This window comes from Natator depressus, chromosome 12 (assembly GCF_965152275.1).
Source record: "Natator depressus isolate rNatDep1 chromosome 12, rNatDep2.hap1, whole genome shotgun sequence".
Lineage (NCBI taxonomy): Eukaryota > Metazoa > Chordata > Testudines > Cheloniidae > Natator > Natator depressus.
Window position 1 is genome coordinate 40,273,185 of NC_134245.1, and position 12,602 is coordinate 40,285,786.

The 12,602-nt window shown below is 58.6% G+C and overlaps 1 protein-coding gene across 5 annotated transcripts in view; it reads right to left on the minus strand.

The window, feature by feature from the left end:
- Nucleotides 1–1,221: 1,221 nt before the first annotated feature.
- Nucleotides 1,222–12,602, minus strand: part of VPS9D1 (VPS9 domain containing 1) — a 37,249-nt gene continuing 25,868 nt past the window's right edge. For 3 of the 5 annotated variants that reach the window (XM_074968945.1, XM_074968944.1, XM_074968940.1), the window contains 3 exons: nucleotides 9,565–9,669; nucleotides 4,751–5,172; nucleotides 1,222–4,374 (listed from right to left, as the gene is read on the minus strand). In XM_074968945.1, coding sequence (XP_074825046.1) covers nucleotides 5,079–5,172; nucleotides 9,565–9,669 — 199 coding nt within the window. In that variant the 3' untranslated portion in view covers nucleotides 1,222–4,374; nucleotides 4,751–5,078. Of the gene's footprint in view, nucleotides 4,375–4,750; nucleotides 5,173–8,692; nucleotides 8,899–9,564; nucleotides 9,670–12,602 lie in introns of those variants that run through there. The other 2 variants (XM_074968941.1, XM_074968943.1) reach the window with 2 other exon arrangements.

Consider the following 12,602-nt stretch of genomic DNA (forward strand, 5'->3'; position numbering starts at 1 on the left):
GAGCCGGGAGCATTGTCAGCGGCATTTTCACGCCTGTCAGGGCGCATCAGCGTCAGGCTCCAGCGAAGTCTGGCTGCAGCCCTGAGCTCAGCTCCCCCGTCACACTGGCACAGAGTGGGGTCCACGCAGCCGGCCGTCCCACACCACAGCACAGCGCTGGCCCAGGCAGCCTGCAGCCCGTCTCCAAGCCCAGCCAATGCTGGATGCTCCAGGGGAAGGAGGGCAGTCCCCGGAACGCACCCCCATCCAGCAGCGCTATCCCCCAATGGAGGGACTTTTCCTTCCTGAGTCCACCTGGCCGCCGGCTTCTTCCACGAGTAGGAGGAGCAAGGCCCCTGCTTTCCCTAGCCTCGCTGACCTCGCCACAGGCACCATGGTGTTCCTGTCAATGGCTAAGCCCAGCTTTGACTCTTGCTAAGCTACTTGCCTCTAACATCCTGCAGCAGCGAGTTCCATGGGTCACGTGGAAAAAGATTTCCTTGTATGCTGCACTCCCTGTTCGCATCCCTGAGTTACAGCACAGGGCAACTGAGAGCCCGGCTGGCTGGCTCCTTGCCGGACAGACCCCAGGTCTGTTGCCTTCTCTCCCCACCTCGGCTCTTTGCAGACAAAGCAACCAAAGCCAGGCAGAGGACTCCAGGCGAGGCTACAGAATGCTGCACGATGACACTGTAGCCACCACCCTGTTAGTCTCTAGCCTCTTCCTAGCACAGACCATCAGCCAGCCCCAAGGCTTCGCTGCTCACCATCAGAGACAGGCGGCAGCTTCGCCTCCCCACGCCCAGCCCCGCCACAAGCTCGGTCCTCCCACCGCTGCCAAGACAGGGACGCTCTTGTCCCAACATACCTCTGCCTGCACCTGGCAAGCGAGCGCCCCCTCCTCTCCCTGGGCCATGCAGCTGCAGGCATCTCTTCCGCCACCCAGGGCAGCTGCTAGAGGGAACGGGGTGCCAGCCTGAGTGCCCAGAGCCTGCCACGTCCTCTTGCTACAGGACCACGAGCTTCCACAACTGCCCCACCAACACCACAGCTAAAGGGGGACGGGGGCTTTAGCTTCCCAGGCCCACTCCATCCTTTGCTTCTCCAGGGCAGCTCCCAAGTGTCAGTCAGGATGGAGCTGGGGCTGCAGCTCCCTCCTCGCTTCTGATTTCACGCCCTGGAACCCAGGCGAGAGGAACCAGCCCAGACACACCAGGGGGGAGCAGCCACATTTATTACGCTACAATCCCTCCACCGCAGGAAGATGCTACAGTAAAACAAAGCAGCTTTGAAAGAGAGAGAGAGTGGAGCAGTGAATGGCAGGGACAGAAAACACCCTGCTGCACACACAGCCTAGCCCCCAACCAGCCACCTGCTCAGCCTTCAATGGCTAAAGCAGGTGGCTTCGAAACAGAAGAAATCTCTTGCGGCAGCCCAAACACCATGCTGGGTGGAGGTTCCCCCTGCATGGAAGAGGGCGACAGGCAGCTCCCATTGTTTCCTGCCCTCCCACATAGGGAAGCTGCCAGAGGAGCACAGGTCAGCCATTGCTCCGGCTGAGCATGGTGCAAAGGCCCCAGCTGACTGGAGCGTGGCCCCAGCTCTCCCCACGCCCAAGAAGCCCAGGGCTCTATGAAGGGAAACAGCTGCGCCAGTCCTACCAGCCAGCCCAGTGATTGGAACAAGATGGCTCCCAAGACACACTTGGGTGTTGGGGGGGTGGGATCATGGCTCAGACGCTCTCACGTGAGCACCTGGGAGTCCAGGCCCCAGGACCTGCGGGGGGGATTTCTGGAGTGAAGCAGATCGGCCCCCACTGGGGTAACTGGGCCCACCCGGTGAGCTCTGCTGTGACACGTGCACGAGTTCTAAGCTCTCACAATCACCTAGAATAGGTGGCAGTGGGAAAAGGCGTAATGGGAGACAGAAGGGCCGAGTCAGTCTAACCGAGAGGCCTATCGCTATAACTCAAGGATCGTGTTAAGATCATGCTTGGTGAACGAGACACGTGGAACCAGAAATCAGGGAACCAAAATTGGTGTGTAGGAAACTCAGCCCAACTGGCAGGCAGAATAATGAGGGGATGGGCTATGCTGTCCACCACCTCCTTGGGCTCCTTAAAGAGACATTGGGGAGAAAAATTAGCAACCGAAGCGAGCTTCACCATCACGGCTGCCATCCCGTCTCCTGGGACCCCGGGCATTCGTCAAACTAATCCGGAGAGACACCCTGACCGGGCCGGGCCAGAGAGAGGGACCCAGATAACGTCAACGCCTAGGCCAGGTCAACCCCCACCTGGGACGTGAACATTCATCTCCCACCCACTGGGGTCCTTTTGCTTCCCCACCTTATTTCTTCTCTTTCCTCTCTCTCCTTTCCCCTCAGCCGGGCTTAGCTGGCCCAGGCTGTATATTCTGCCACACCGCTGGGAGCCCAGAGGCAGCTACAAGCAGTGCCCCGCCCAGCCCGATGCTGGAACGAGTTTGCCTGAGCTGAGCAGCCCGTGTGCCATGCCAGTGTGTTCCCACCAGCGAGGTTATCAGAAGTCAGCACGGGAGACAGAAGTTGCATTGTCTCTTTGCTGTTCCTTCCCCTCCCCTGGTGTGTGCTCGTCTGGTCTTGTCTCCTTAGGAAACAGAACAGGAACAGCAGCAAGGACGGCTGCACCCAGCTCAGCTCACTCCTTTCCCCAGCTCTGGCAGCTAAAAGCTCTCCAGGGACAGCAAACAGGGGATGTTGTTAACACTTTCCAGGGCAAGGCTTTATCTGCTTTTCCTTGTCGTCTCTGTAACACAAGGTCAGAAGGATTTTCAGTGGTGTTTGCCATGGTGTGAAGCAGGCCAAGGTCTCCATATACCAGGGGTGGGCAAACTTTTTGGCCCAAGGGCCACATCTGGGTATGGAAATTGTATGGCGGGCCATGAATGCTCACAAAATTGGGGGTTGGGTGCAGGATCCAGCTGGGGGTGTGGGTGCTGGGGTAGGGCCAGAAATGAGTTTGGGGTGCAGGAGGGGGCTCCAGGCTGGGACAGGGGGTTGGGTCACGGAAGGGGGTCAAGGGTGCAGACTGTGGGTGGAGTTTACCTCAAGCAGCTCCCAGAAGCAGTGTCATGTTCCCCCCCCTTCGGCTCCTATGTAGAGGCGCAGCCAGGTGGCTCTGCATGCTGCCCTGTCCACAGGTACTTGGGGCGGGAGCAGCTTGCGGAGCCCCCTGGCTGCCCCGACATGTAGGAGCCAGAGTGGGGACATGCTGCTGCTTCTGGGAGCTGTGCCAGAGCGGGGCACACCCCAGACCCTGCTCCCGGCAGGAGCTCAAGGGCCGGATTAAAACATCTGGAGGGCTGGATGTGGCCCCTGGGCCGTAGTTTGCCCACCCCTGCCATATACCAAACCCAGACCTCGTTTGACACTGTATAGGGTTGTACAGCAACAGCGTCTTGTGACTCTTCAGGTCCCGCTATTCCATCTAAATTAATACAAGCTGCATGGCTGGCACCTCCCCCACAGGAAGATCACGGCTCTCCCAGGCCACGCCAGAGAAACCAGCCACGCCCAGGGCAGCCACCACCCTGCCTCCAATCTCCCTGAAGGGGAGCCAGAAGGGGGCTGGGATGGCACGGACAGTCCGACATTGCTCCTGGGTGACACACCAGGTTCTCCACTCACCTCCCCATTCACAGGCACCATGGCCAGCTCAGCCGCCCGCTCCAGAGAGGATCTCAAGTAACTCCAGAAAATCCAGTAGTTTTTCATCACCAGGGATTTTGCCCTGAGATCAGTAGCATTTAAAGCTCCAGCCAAAACGAGCCCAGCATCTGAGGCAGGGGAAATCGCTGCCCTGCAGCCCTAGCTCCCCATGGGCACAGCACTCCCCAGCCTGGGAGGTAGCGGTGCCACATCCCTGCCCCTCAAGCCGCTGACTGGTCAGAACTGAGCATCCGTGCACGGAGAACACACACAGGGGTTCTGCCCACCTCTCCTCTAGGGGCTGGAACATGCTGCCCCCCACCCCCGACACACACTAGCCTCAGGCTCCACCACCGATCGGTGTGCAGAGACGCTAGCTCCGCCTTGGCTGGCACGTCCAGGAGAAATCAGACTCCAGTACGGGCCCCAGAGGGCTCCTCGGGCAGCAGCTGAAATGGGATGGGTGCTGAGCCGAGGGGTATCACAACCGCTCGCTCGCTCTCTCTCTCTCTCACACACACACTTTAAATACACAGTTCAAACGCGGGTGCAGCCCAGGGGGCAGGCGAGCAGACCCTACCGCTTCAGCCGCGAGGAGCTTGGTTCCGGCGCCACGGGGTCAATGTCCCTTACACTGAGGACGAAACCGCCCATGCCGGACGCTGCAGCACCCAGGAAGTAGCTGGCTCCAGGCAGCACCCAGGGACCCTGCAGTGGCCGCACAGGGCACGAACAGGCAGAAGGGTAAATTTTGAGCCGAGGGGGTCACAGAGCTGGGACCTGTCCCAGGCCTTCCCTCACCCTGGCCAGACAGCTGCTGGAGGCTACAGAACGGGCCAGGTCTGGTGGCCCCCAAGGAGACCCTGTGCTCAGCTCAAAGCCCTCCCTAGATTCAGCAAGGGCAGCTGTCCGGGCCGAGAGCCCCCCAGTTGGGGGATGGGACCCCGGGACAGTAACTGCCCCCTGCAGGCCCCCTCCCCGCCCCCGTGCACTGTGCTCTGGGGGAGGCTGGAGGAAGCCCTGCACAAAAGCAGCAAAGAGGCTCCTAAAAAGCATCAATACAGGCCCGAGCAGCAGCAGTTACCGGTCGAATCCCGTCAGCAGCCCGTGGGCCGTTCTCCTCTCGCTCCGTAGTGGTTACAGTTAGCATGGCAGGTGCAGAGCAACCCAAGCAGCAACCCCGGGTCCACTGCCACCCCAAAACATTGCACAGAACATGCCCTGCCCTTCACAGCAGGCAGGACAAGGGGGGTAGGGAAGGGGGGAATGTCTGGTCCTTCCTCTTCAAGTCAGGCCCCTTGGCCCCACGTCGCATCTCTGGAAGACGTGTGTCCGTTGCATCTCCCAGCCGAGGAGGGGTTTGAGTGATCAGGGCAGGGCCCATCTGCTCAGCAGGTGGATGCAAAGCCCCATTACTTCACCAGGACTCCCCCGTGCAAGGACTCCACATAGGACAGAGCACTCTGCAGGGATGTCAGGCAGTAACCCTCCTCGCCGATCAGGTACCTGGCATGGAAACAAGAGAGATCAGGGCACCCCGAAAGCCGCAGGGAGGGATTTCAATCAGTAGCATGACCCACCTTGGAGAGAGCCCCACCCCATCTCCTAGTGGGGCATGCACCACCCACCTGGTCCTGCAGGCACAGCTCTGACCCCTTTCCACTGCAAGCACTAAGCCTCCACGGCATGCACTCGCCATGCCCCAGAGCGATCACCCCGTCCCACCCATGGGCACAGAGGCAGCAACTTGTCCAAGGCCACCGCAGAGGGTAAGCTCAGCCCTCCCCTCTCTTTCCCAGACCGCTGGCCTCCACACTATCCCGGCGGCGAGTGCTCTGGGTTAACAGCCAAGCAGGGGATACAGCAAATACAGGGTTCCGTTTGAAAAATAAACCCATTTAAAATTAAATCTGAAATCGACAACCTATGTTAAGGCCTCAAGTTATTATCATCTGTTACAATCATTTACATTAAATGGAATATGAAGCAATACGTGTCTGCTGCCCAGTTTTAAAGAAAGTCAAAGCCCTGAACTGGAGGAAGTCCCTGGCTAAGCTCCTGAAGCCTGACTTTGTGGAAGGGCTAAACCAGCTTTTGACAGCAGCAGCTTCTTCTGCAGGTGCAGAGAGAATATTGTGTTTATGTCAGTTTATTCAACTCGTTCAGTTCAGTGACTAGCTCATTCAAAGTTAAGAAACCAGCCGGGATTGAAAAAGCAGGAAAGCTTGTTTTCCTCTTCCGTTCTCTGAAAAACAGCAGGTGTGAGAGGATGCGATCTACTAGTTCTATCATTCTAGAAGGAAACAATCTCTTCAGTTTACTAGCTGCAGACAATACTTCCTTTGTGTATCAAATCAGTTAGTGTGAAATGCAAAACATGTTTTGATCAACTTTTCAAATAACTTTTCTTATGTCTCCAGAACGGTTATGGAAGTTCTACTAAATTTTAAAAAATTTAAATGCAGGTTTTGTACATTTTTAATTGAATTTGAATTTCTATCCAAACAGAACTGGACACAAATCACAAGTAAAATATTAATCATCCAGTAAATCAGAAATGTATCACTCACCATTTCCTAACAATGAAAAATCTCAATGAATGCAAGTTAAGCTACATAAGTGCTTAAATAAATGTTTCTACATACAGTGCATTCTCCTGATTAGCAAAAAGCAGTACCAAATTTAGCGTAAAGGCTATATTTAATTGCAAATCAACATGTTTTAATGGTTACCAACCAATGAGAATCAACCTTTCTTTAGGAAAATAACTAAAAGTACAGATACAAATCATGATTAAAATCGGTGATTTAAATCAATTCTCCCTGAGAGCAGAGCGCTCCCCACGGAAGGGCCAGGCCTCTTCCCGCCCACAGGGAATCCTGCAAATTCAGAGGGTTCTGGAAGGATGGGAACCCTGAATCCCAAATGGCTCAGTGGGGGCACATCGCTGGAACACTCCCAAGGACGCATCTTCAGCCACCTTTGGATGCAGCCCTGCCAGGGGTCAGTGCCCCACGTCCTTCCGAGCTGTGTCCTCTGAGCCCACCAATTCCCCCTTCCACTGCCAGAGCCTGCTCTTCCCAACCCCTTCTGCACATGACAAGCCCAACAGCTGCTGCCAAAGGACTGGGGGGACCGGTGAGAGCATCAGAGGGATTAAAGCCCCTCCATTCTGCAGCCCCTTTAATTGCAAGGCCCCTGTTCCGAGGAGCCGGTTTGACTGGAGCCAACAGGATCACATGTTTGATTGGAGCCAACAGGATCACAAGGATGGCTCAGTAGGAACAGGCAAGAGCTTCTGCCGTGGCGCGGCGGCCTGCCTAGAACCCTGACCGTGCGGAGCCAGAGCCTGCTGGGTTATCGCTCAGTGCCTGGGCAGTGGGACGTGCAAAGGAGTGAGGAGGACACGCTGCACATAGAAATCCCCTGCTCTGCTTTCCCGGGGCCACCAACAGTGTGGTTCCCTCCCTCCCCTGCCATGCCGAGAAAGCACTGTTAACTCCTTGGGGCCTGGGGTCCCCCCCGCCACTCCCCACCAAGGACATGGCCCAGTTGGCGCCCTCCGGGATCTCAGCATGCAGGGAACAGAGCTGCAGGGGAGGGATTGAAAATCTGATCTGGAGGTAGAAGGGGGAGGGGGCTTCGCAGGGGTGGCACAGACGGCAGGTCTCAGCCCTGTGAAAGCAGCAGTGCAGAAGGACTCTTCCAGCAGCAGCTCTAGGGTGGGGACCAGCCACCTCCTCTGCTGAGTTCCGTCAAATACATCCCAGGCTGCCCCATGCTTGTCTCAGCTGCCTGGCCCGTACCATCAGGGCTCAGCTGGGCCCTGCCAGCTGCAGTCGGGCTGCCCACCTCGCTCAGACACTCATGCCTTGCTCAGACATGTTACACATCAGGGCGTGGCAGCAGACTGCTGGCTCAGCGCAGCCGTGGAAAGCAGGCGTGAATGGGGAGCAGGGGGTGGTTTGCACGGAGTTTGCCATATTTCTACAGGGGTCTCTAAGGCCTCTGGAGCACGCTTCCTTTGCCACTGGCATGGGCAGGGTCACTGCTCCTCTCTCCTCGCCATGGGGATTCCTGAGGGGACGAGCAGTCGGAGGGAGCCTCACCCACACAAGCAGCTCCCCAAACCACTCAGCGCAGCTGCAAGGTGGCAGGGCAGGCCCGGCCTCCCGGACTTCGGAGACTCCCCTGTTCAGTGGTGCCAGCAGGGGCGGCTCCCAAACTGGAGCAGCACTGAAGCCTACGTAGGAGGCAGGTCACCACTCGTCTAGGAGGAAGGGGGACCGATGGGCTTAGGGTGTACTTTCTCCGGTACTTACAGGGCTCCCCGCACTACAGGTGGGGAATGGAGGCCCTGAGGGTTATGGCACTCACCCGTGGTCACCTAAGAGTCTGTGGCAGGGGTCAGAACTGCACCCACATCTGCTGAGTCCCAGCCCAGTGCCTTACCCATAAGGGCACCCTAGCTGTGCCCTGGGGCAGGCTCGGCCTAGGGAGCCCGGGCAGCAGAGACGCAGTCTAAGCACTTTGAGGTTCTAGCCACTCAAATCTCAGGCTAAGAAGGAAGCGCAGGGCCCTGCAAGGCGAAGGAACACCTGGGTGTTGCAGGACGAGATGCTGTCGAGTACCCGGCACCAGGGGATGCTGTGGAAAAGGAGCCAGAGCCTGGACGGAGCACAAAGCCTGTGCTGGGAGCTGCCACTAAAGAGCCCCTGGCTAGAGCTGGTGCAAAGTTACCCGCTGGAAAGTGCCGATTTCATGGAACCGAAACATTCTGCAGGAAATTCCATTCCAACAGCCAGCTTTCCGCGGACGCCACGAAGGCAGCCCACCTGCCCAGCTAGCCAGGCTCCCTCCCTCCCCATGCTCCTGGCTCTGCGGCAGCTCCCCAGGGAGCACAGCATACGGGCCATGGAGCCAGGGACAGAAATCTTTGAAAAGCTCCATTTTGGTGCTTCCAAACCAGACTCTGTTTGGATGGGTCTGTCCTGCAGAGAATCTCACACCCAGCACCTCGCTCCAATCTGGAACCAGCACTTTCTCCGAAAGGTGAAATATTCACAGGATGGAAGCTGCGGTTCCAGGACAGCTCTTCCCACAGCAACGTGGGCCCAGCAACATGGCCCCAGCGCCCAGCCCAGTCCCTCTGCCTCAGTTCTCCCTGCAGCTTCACGTTGAAGGGCAGGCGAGAGCTAGATCTGGTCCTGTGTTGTGATGGGTTCTGCCCCCCTGCGGAGGGAAGCGACATAGCTGAATGGCCGGGTCCCTTAGAGCGTAGCTGGAAGGGTGCTCGAGAGGGGTGACCGGCTGCCATCGCTGCCCAAGGAGAAGAGGCCACTGGCCCCAAACACGCAATATGGCTCTGCTCCCCAGTTCTTAGCACCAGGCAGTGGCTGCTGCTGGGGACAGGACACTGGGGGATCCTACAGGTGGTGAAGCCTACAGCAAATCTCCAGGGGCCTCGCTGGGAATAAGCACCAGGGGAAAGGCAAAGCAGCGCAGGAGAGGGGAATTGTGGGTGGTGCCCCGCTCTGGTTAGCGTCCCGGCTGAAGGAGTGGAGCTGCGGAAGGGCAGGAAGTATCTGCTGCAAGGTTCCCGAAGACCATAACCTTTCCATATCAGCACTCTCCACCCACCCCCGCTCCGGTGCCAGCCCTTTCCCAGCTGCCACAGGAGGAGGGCCAGCTCACCCGCTCACTGGCCTATCACCTACTGGGATGGGGCATGGAGGAGCCACCTCCAGCCTCTGGCACAGAGCAGCCAGGGCTTTAACTCCCCGGAAATGCAGAGGCGGCTTTATTTAGTCCGGAACGGGTGGCACACAGATCCAGCAGTGCCAAAGGAACCGAGGCAGCAGGAGGAATTCCCACCCCGTCCCCCCTTCCCGTCCCTACCCTTCGTGGATAAACTCCTCCAGCGCCGCACACTCCGCCACCAGCTGGGGGAGGTCGCTCTTCAGCACCACGTAGGACAGGATGGGCAAGAGGTCGTCGGCACCACTGCAGGGGCACAGGTCACAGGTCAGCATCAAGTTAGTCTCCCAAAGGAGCTGACCCCCCCCTCCCCCCGGCAGGTCCTTCTCTGGCTGGCAGAGGGTTTGCCACAGTGCTCTTTGCCATCGACTACAGGCGGATCATCAGTGAACAAGCCATTTCCAGGTGAAGCAGGGGGCCTGCCGGGAGCCTGTGTGCTGCAGTTGGTCACCATCAGGAGAGGGGAGCCTGGCCAAGGGGCAGCAGGACAGGGAAGGTAACTTACCAGCTCTAATGGGTAACAGGATTTTCCCACAGGAGATCCAGACCCAGAGCACTGACTTCAGAAGTGAAGGACGGGAGCAGCGTGGCCCGGCAGAGGCCTGGGTTCTGTGCCTGCCTCTGCCAACAGCCCTCTGTGTGACTGCAGGATGTCACCGCCCTTCTCCATGCCTCATTTTCCCTATCTGGAGAGACTATTTACCTTCCTCCCAGAGGTGCTGCGAGAGGCGCTAGTTGCCAAGTGCTTTGCAATCCCCAGGAGGGAGGGGCCAGAGAAGGACAACATGAGATTCAGCCTCCCCAAGAACCAACACTGCCAGCTCAGCTGGAAACCAAACCAGCCGGGTTTTCTGTTCCATGGGGCATCGCCAGCAGAGATTCAGAAGGCAGGGGCAGAAAGGAGCCCAGCAGAAACCCAAGCAGGCAGGACAGAGGCGTAGGTGCTGGAACGAGGGGGGCGGCTGCACCCCTAGCTTGATGTGGTTTCCATCATATCCAGGGTTTCGTTTGGTTCAATGGCTCTCAGCACCCGCACTGTACACACGGTTCCAGCCCCACTGGACAGAGGGGATGCTTGGAGAGCAGAGATCAGCTGGGCCAAAGGGCCCCTTCCCAGGGCAGCCCATGCCTGTCACTCTAAAGCAGCAGTCAGTACCCAGGTTAGCGAGGGCTAAGCAGCAAGACCACAAGGGGTGTCCCTGCAGATACTGGGCAGCTGTAATTAAGTTGAACCATCAGTTCCTGTCAGGCCAGACAGTGGCTGATCGGTGGTGAATGCCGCAGGAGCAGTTGGCATGCTCGCTAGGTGTGAAGGCCCCGGCTTCGTGAACCACCAGGGCTTGGCCGGCAGCAGTGACATGTGCCGCGGGTAACTGCCAGCAGACTCCATTCCCTCCCAGCACTCACCGCTCTGCTGTACGCCACCCCGGGACGGTGAGTCAGTGTGACACGGGAACAGGGAACGCTCCTGCTTTCAAACTGCACTTCAAAAACCCCTTTCCACTGGTGCAAAAACTTCAACTGGAGTTAAGTGGCCAAGGGAAAACGGATGGCTCTGAACTTCGCCCCTTCATAGAGGGGGAGTGTCTGGGACTGGCCAAAGGGGGGTCACTGCACCTGACTTGGGAGCACGGCTGTGGGCAGGGCCTGGGACTAGATGCTGCAGGGCTGGAATGGCACCAGGCGGGCGCCCACGGGGCAGCGGGGCAGGACTGAGGGGCGCTGGCCGAGAGGAGAGGGGACCCAGGGCTGGAATGGCAGGAAGTGCTGCTGGCCGGACAAGGGGCTGGGCAGAGCACGCCTAGCAAGCGTATGCTGACACCTGCGGCTCTCCCGTTCGGAGACTCTCCGACGAGCACGGACGCCCGCTCTCAGATGCGGACGCCAGCCCTGGGCAGGGATTTGCTCGGCCCCCCAGGCAGCCTTCACTGCCCCTACCCCAAACACTGAGCTGGAAGGGAGCAACGCCCACTGTACAGTGCTGGGGGTTGGGGCGGGGGGGCAGACATCCCCAGACAACAAGGGATTAATGAGCAGCAAAAGCCGATCACCCTGGCTAGGGTCCCTGGGTCCCACTGGGCATGGAAGCAATAATCAGGATCGGTCACTGACAAGCCATCCTGAGGAGGAGCCCTGCCAGCTTCCATCAGGGAGCCCAACAGCCAGAGCCAGCAGGAGACACAGAACAGCCTCCAGGGTCAGAGCCAACACCAGCTAGCCATGAGGACACGGAGGGCCAGAACCAGGCCGTGGGGGGACACGGAGGGCCGGAACCAGGTGTGACTGTAGCAGAGAGGCCTGGGTGAGGGGGGGGGGCGTGAAACCAGAAGAAAGGCACAGACAGGGAAAACGAACTCCCTGCCCCACAGCACCGGGCCAGCTCAGCGCAGCACGACGACGTGCGCAGGCCCCGGAAGATGCTTCGGGATCATTTGTTTCCTAAGACGACGCAGGAGGATCCCCCAAGAAGCCAGGATGGACGGCAACCACAGGCATAGGGTGGAACGTGGGGAATGAGAGGGGCAAGGCAGCTGCCCAGGGCTCCAGCAACCACAGCCCAGCAGAGAGTCTCCTGCGGTATCAGCCGCCAGGGTTCTGTGCCACGTGAAAGGGGGTGTGGGTGTGGAGGCAGAAGCTGCAACACGAAGCAGGAGGGTGCCACCTACCGGCTGCCCTGGGAAAGGACGGAGCACGGCCATGATGGCTTGGACGAGAAGCTTTCGGCCGGCTGGTAGGGTGACCAGATGAAAAGAAGAAAATATCGAGACAAATGGGGGAAGCAAAACAGAAACAAACACAGCCGGAGTTGACGAAGCCAAAGCCGCTATATCCGACCGTTTTATCGGGACGTCTGGTCACCCTACCAGCTGGGCTCAGGGCGCACACGCCTGGCTGGTTTGCAGAGCTCCCTGCTGCCTCGCCTAGCTGGCCCTGGGCGTTTCCATGTGCAGTCCCCAGCCCAGTGTGGCTGAGAACCAGGCCTGGCCTGTCTCTCACTTCTGCTACTTCCTGAAGAGCTGTGGGGGCAAGCGGGGGAGGCCGCAGGCCCTCAAGTTACAGCGGGTCTCTGCCGTTCGGCCCAGCCTCAGGGGCTTGCGGGGAGGTGTCTGAACTTCTGTTCTGTTCATCTCTGTGGGTTTGAAAATGAAGCCCAGAACCCACTGCGCATTTTGCTGACT